General features: G+C 55.0%; 1 protein-coding gene across 1 annotated transcript; it reads right to left on the bottom strand.

The window, feature by feature from the left end:
• Positions 1,766 to 5,426, bottom strand: BSX (brain specific homeobox). The gene is made up of 3 exons (XM_018058991.1): positions 5,165 to 5,426; positions 3,014 to 3,210; positions 1,766 to 2,005 (listed from the first exon to the last, which is right to left on the bottom strand). Exons 1-3 carry the CDS (start codon positions 5,424 to 5,426, stop codon positions 1,766 to 1,768), a joined length of 699 nt encoding a protein of 232 aa, XP_017914480.1.

Here is a 5,735-nt window from a genome sequence, read left to right as displayed (position 1 = left end):
GATTGTTAACTGATAAAGAGCATTTGGAAAATCCAGATAGTATATACAATGCTTGTGTTTTTAAAGCAATAGCTTTGCTCCTAAATAATATACTGGATAAAGGTCTCACTCTGACACTTATCTGTGCTTAAGTTAATATTTCCCCAAACAAGCTTACTTAAAAAAAAAAAAAAAGTCTGCTGCTACATTCATAGAATCATAGAACTTAGACCCAGAAGGATCTGTAGGGTTCATCCTCTTATTAGAGAAATAAGGAGCCAAAAATTGTAATTAAATGGAACCCAAGGTCATACAGCTGTAATTCATGTAATTAACGGTAGTCATTAGGATCCAAGAGTCAGGACTGGACATAGTCTCTTTTCCAGGTTTCCTGGGCTCGTTCACCTAAATACACAACCAGAACGAAAGGAAAGGTCGGAAACTGAGGTCGTCTCTGGCACGGGTGCTATATCTGATAAGTGTACTGGGTACGTAGTGTCGTCACACAATTCGTTTAGCACAATTCCAAACTCCTAATATCAAGAGACCGCTGTCCTTTCAGCATTTGAGAGTCAAAAATACCATCTGCAGATACCTTTTCCATGTAGGTGGAACCCGAGACTATTAAACGATTCAAAACAGAAAAATCGGCGTCGGGGAGATGGGAATCTGTTAAGTAAAAGTTATTAGCCCTGCTCAGTCCTGCCGAGGACAGGAAATTGCCCAGGGCTGAGCGGAGGGGGCGTGCGCGCAGGAGGTCGCGGTAACAAACGATTCCCGGAAACTCGTGTTCGTTCCCAGTTTTGCCCGGCGAGCCCTTTATTATCTACAGAGAGTGCAAACCCGGGAAAAGAATAGGAGACCTCCCAGGGGAAGGAAAGGGGGGCGACGGGCAGGGCCAACCCGATTCCTGCCCCCACGTCAAAAGTCCCCAAACAAGAGAGGGGCACGCCTGGGAGGGGAGGCGCATTCTCCTTTAGGTTTCATCTTGCTAAGATTCCCTAAAATGCAATGAGAACGAGCATTTCCATATAGAACCCGAGAGACACTCAGTTTTAAAATATCAATAGCCGGCGGGGTGTGGAAGAGTTGCGGGGCAGGCGCGCAACAAGATCGGGAGCGGGAATCGCTCGATGGGTTTTCTCCGCCCGTTTCTCGCCTCCCAGTACTGCGGCCGGGGTCACCAGAGTGAAGACCGCGGGGGCCTGGGGGACCACAAGCTCAAAAAGGGTTCTGGGTGCAGAACCAAGAGATCTTGAGGAGAGCCTTGGAGAGAGAGGAGGGAAGCGCCGCCCTGAAAAGAGGAGGGAGTCGGGGGAGAGTGGGAGCGTGGCGGCGAGCAGCGCGCGAGTCTGTCCCGGAGTGGATGTGAGCGGAACACCCGGTCCCTTACCTGCAACCCATCGGTCTGCCCAAGGAAGGGCAAGGGGTCCGGTGGAGAGGCCGCAGCGCCTGGACAGCGAGCGGGGAAAGGTGGCTGAGGGCGAGGGCCGGGGGGGGTCTGCAGTCGCTGCAGGGAAGAGGTTCCCGCACCAAATTAGGGCGCCGAGAGCCCAGGCTCCCGTGGGCGCTGCCGAAGGCGCGGCACGCGCGGACGAGCGAAGCAGGCGCACTCTCGCCCCGGCGGCGCGGGCTTGGCGGGCGGGTGGGCGGGGTAGGGGGCGGGAGGCCGGGAGCACCGGCCCGCACCGGTTGGAGGGTTAACAGGTGTGCAGCGTTTGGGTTTCCGAAGCCGATCTCCCAGGCCCGCCCCGCCGCGTCCTCCCCGCCTCCCCAGCCCCGCGGCTCAGAGCACGTGCGGCCCTGAGCCCAGCTCCCCCTCGTCCCCAATGTCCACCTCGTCCTCCGGCTCCGTCAGCACGAAGGAGCTGGCAGGCAGGCCCAGCCGAGCCTCGGCGGGTGCGGCCTCGGGGCCGCGGGGGCTGCCCTCGGGGCTCTCGGGCCCATCAGGCGCTTTGGGTTCGTCTTGACTTTTCCTCAGCTGCTTTTTATGCTTCATCCGGCGGTTCTGGAACCACGTTTTCACCTGATTCCGGGGAGAAAGAAAGAAAAGCACGTCATTCCTTCAGACTCAGCGAAGATAAAAGCGATTGCTGGGGTTTAATAGACCTCAACCCACTGACGAATTATCCAGAAGCTGTTGACTGTCTCGCCCTTGGGTTAGGTCACATCTGCACGGCTCACAAGTTGTCGTCTTAGCTTGAATGGGAACCAGATATCCTAGGGCTCTCAGAAGTAATAGCCCCAAAATAACAAAGAGGCTCAATATGGTGTGCTTAATACATACTAATACTGCTATTAATTAGAACCTCTAACAGTAAGTGCTGCATGGGTGAGCTTCCTTTCCGTTCCACTTACTTTCTCTGACTGTGACATCTAAATACCTGTTCCAGCAAGACTCCTGGACAGGAAGAGCAGAGAAGCAGACTCGCTGCTTCTCATCAGAAAGTCACTGGGGCCTGGCAGGCCTGCGCTTTCACAGCAAGCTGGGTTTCAGAAAATAGAGAGGGGGTGGAGCCAGGCGTTTTGGGGTTGCAGGTGAAAAGCGTCTGGAAGAAAATGAAAACAATTCTCCCACTCAGGACAGGGAAATAGGAAGAAGGCTCATATTTGTGCATGTGTGTGAGAGTGTGTTAGGGAGAGGGTGGGTATGAAGACTTGCGGCTGTGAGAAACATTAAGGGGGGAAAAAAACCTTATGTGGACTTCTCTCGGGTCAAGAATCCTCTTTATTTCTTACTGATTTGCCTCTGACCCGGGCTACTGCCCTGATGGCAAAGGAGTGGGGGAAAGCGCAGAAATGGTAGTTCTCAAACAGGACGTGATCATCGGAATCATTCGAGGAGGGTTTCCTCCGTGTCCGGAACCCGCTCGAGAGATTTTGCTTCAGTGACTCAGACAAGCGATTGGAAGTGTCGGTAGTCTTCCTACGGGTCTTTGGAGAAGTCTAGAATCAAGGGGGAAATCTGCGGCCCGCCCAGAGGCGTTAGGGAGAGGAGCGAGCGGAGAAGGGGCCTTCCCCTCCTCCGGCCCACCTGCGTCTCCGACAGGCTGAGGGCCGTGGCCAGCTCCACCCGCTCCGGCGTGGACAGGTAGCGCTGGATCTCGAATCTCTTCTCCAGGCCCGAGAGCTGCGAGTCCGAGAAAACTGTGCGAGCTTTGCGGCGGCGGCAGTGCTTCCCCGGCAGCTCCGGGTGCTGGGGGTGCGGGAACAGCGCGGGGACCGGCACCCCTGCGAAGAGAAGAGCGGTCAAGTGGGCAGAGAGCGCCCCTCGCCCCACTCCCACCCTAGTTCCCCGGCAGCCCCTCCGCCTAGTGCCCCCACTGGTCCCGCTCCTTGCCCCCAAAGCTTCTCCTAGGAATCGCAGGGCAGGAGGGAACAAATTGCAAGAATAGCGCTTGGAGATCTTTATCAGAAAGGCCATTTATAAATACAAACAGTAAACAGTAAGTAAAACGGAAAAGAAAATTATCAAATAGATCCGGAGGCCTTTGAAAATGTCCTCTTGGAGAAAAACTTCTGGCCGCGCCTACCAAAATATTCTTGCAAACGTCGAGCGGTCCAGCAGCTATTCCTCCCCACCCGCCCCCACGCGATCCTTCCAGTCTTCTCTGGACACTCAGCGACAATCAGTGATGTCCTGGGGCTGATGGAAGCAGTGAATGTGATCCTGCTTCACAACCCTTACTTAAAAAGCACCTTTCTCACTGAGCCGCCCCGGTTCTCCCCGCCTGCAACCAAAGGGAATAGACCAACAGTCAGATGCGAGTGAAGCTCCTGAGCGAAAACGGAGGGGTAATTTCCGTCTCGCTCGTTTCCTGTCAGTTTCGGGGAAGCGCTGGGGACCCCGCTCTCTGATCTGGTTCTCATTCTTTTTCTTGTTCTTTCCCTCCAACCCCGCGCAGAAGGATTGAAGCGCCTTGCCTCGGGAGACTTCTCGAGTCTTTCCTGGCCCTCGCAGGCTTTACCTTTTCTGAGGCGCGCCAAGCTTACCAGCCGCCACAGACATCAATATCGACTGACTCCACAGAGAAAAGCAGAAACAGAAAACAGGTAATTCCTGTATCTCGGGCTTTGTCCACTATTTGCTGTTTGCGGGGAGAATGGGTGCAGCGCTAAAGAGCTGTCTCTGGCCCGTGGTGAAGCCAAAACCAAAAGGCGAGCTCGGACACAAGTTTCATAATTGCCCCTCCAACCCAGTGCCCCTGTCTGGGTTTTACCGCTTCACAAACGCTTTAACTTTTGTCGTCGATTCCAGCGCCCGCATTTCACAGACTGTCTCCTGTCTTTCCAGACCCCACCCCGACCGGGACTGTTTTTCCCGCTACGCCCTGCATCTGGACTCAACGAATCACTCTATTCCCGCTGTAAGGAAGAGGCCGGAAAAGAAAGTGTGAGTGTGGCCTTTCAGAGAGAGGCAGGAAAAAAACTGGGTATTTCCCCCACATATCCCTGTCCCAGCCAGACTTTGCTGGCCTCTGATCTTTGCCATGCCTCGGAAATCGAATTACTTTGGCTGGGGCTCCAGAGACGCCAGCAACTGGGGCTGGGGAGGGCAGCTCAGCCCAAGACTGTGAATTAAATGATGGATGTTGGAAGTGAAGAGGGTTAACGAACAGCCTCCTCTCTTTTTTATTACCTTTTCTCCCTTATTCAGGCCAGTCCAAACCTTCAGTCCTTACAATATCCCAAACCCTCTACTTCTAAACCCCTGAAGTATCTGCGAATGCTCAGCACCTGGAAGGAGAGAGCTGGCCCCACTGGAGCTTTTTGAGCTTCTGGGCTGAAAAGTTGAGTTCCCTTCCATGGGGTGGGATAGTCAGGGGTCCCCCTCAGAGTGAAAGAGATAGCGATGGGGACAGAGCTGCACCAAAGTGACCAAAACCAAGAAAAAGGAAACTGAACACTGTGCATCAAGAGTATCACCCAAACCGACAGCCACTTCTTGGCTAGGCATGTGTCCTTCATTATAAAAAGTACAGAGTTACCACCCTGCGTTGGCATGCCTCAAGGGAGCTCCCTGTGTTCTCAGCTATATCCCCAACATTCTTCCCCTGTCACTTAGAGAAGGAGGCCGCCAAGCCAGGCCCAGGCAGCTCTGGCCTTTCCTCCGCTCCACCACAGGCTCAGAGTCTGCTGGAAGACCTGTTCTTGCTCCCCATTCCTTGAGACCCCTGTTACTTACCCGAGGTGGTGAGGAAATAAGGGTGGTGGTGGTCTCCCTTATGTAGTGGGTGATGGGGGTGAGGAGCCAGGAGAGTGGGTGTGGGCATGAGTGGGTAGCCATAGTCTAGCAGAGGCACCCGGGAGGCCAGAGTGCTGGTGAAATGGTCAGGGGCCACCTCCCTCAGCGGCTTGGGCTTGTGTAGCAGGATATCCTCGATGAAGAAGGACGTGGGCCTCTGAGATGACGCCGGGTGTAGAGGGGAGGTGAAGTTGAGATTCATCTTGAACCGAGCGCCTGCCACAGGGCGAGGGCCGGGGACGAAGTGTAGGAAGCAGGCGGCGTCTCACCGCGCCTGGTCGAGAGCCAACCACCCTGATGCTCTCTTCTCGGCCTTGGGCTACCCCCGGAGCTGGAGAGGCGAGAAGATAAGCTCCTGGGTAGATTGGGTCTACGTGTAGGAGAATTGGCAGCTTGAAGAGGGGAGCCGGGAGAGCCAATGGCAAGGCTGCCAGAGGCAGAGGGGAGGGTGCGGTGGGCGCGGGGCGGAGCGGGGCGGGGCGGGGAGCTGTCCGCGGTGCTGAATGCGACC

Source organism: Capra hircus, chromosome 15 (assembly GCF_001704415.2).
Source record: "Capra hircus breed San Clemente chromosome 15, ASM170441v1, whole genome shotgun sequence".
NCBI lineage: Eukaryota > Metazoa > Chordata > Mammalia > Artiodactyla > Bovidae > Capra > Capra hircus.
This window is presented reverse-complemented; position numbering and strand designations above follow the sequence as displayed.

What these genes read in the sequence shown, in the direction of transcription:
- BSX (XM_018058991.1), bottom strand. Translation starts at nt 5,426, where the DNA reads ATGAATCTCAACTTCACCTCCCCTCTACACCCGGCGTCATCTCAGAGG. An exon ending in TTATTTCCTCACCACCTCGG is followed by an intron (nt 3,211 to 5,164) that starts GTAAGTAACAGG and finishes TTCTCTTCGCAG; the next exon opens with GGGTGCCGGTCCCCGCGCTG. An exon ending in TCAGCCTGTCGGAGACGCAG is followed by an intron (nt 2,006 to 3,013) that starts GTGGGCCGGAGG and finishes CCCCGGAATCAG; the next exon opens with GTGAAAACGTGGTTCCAGAA.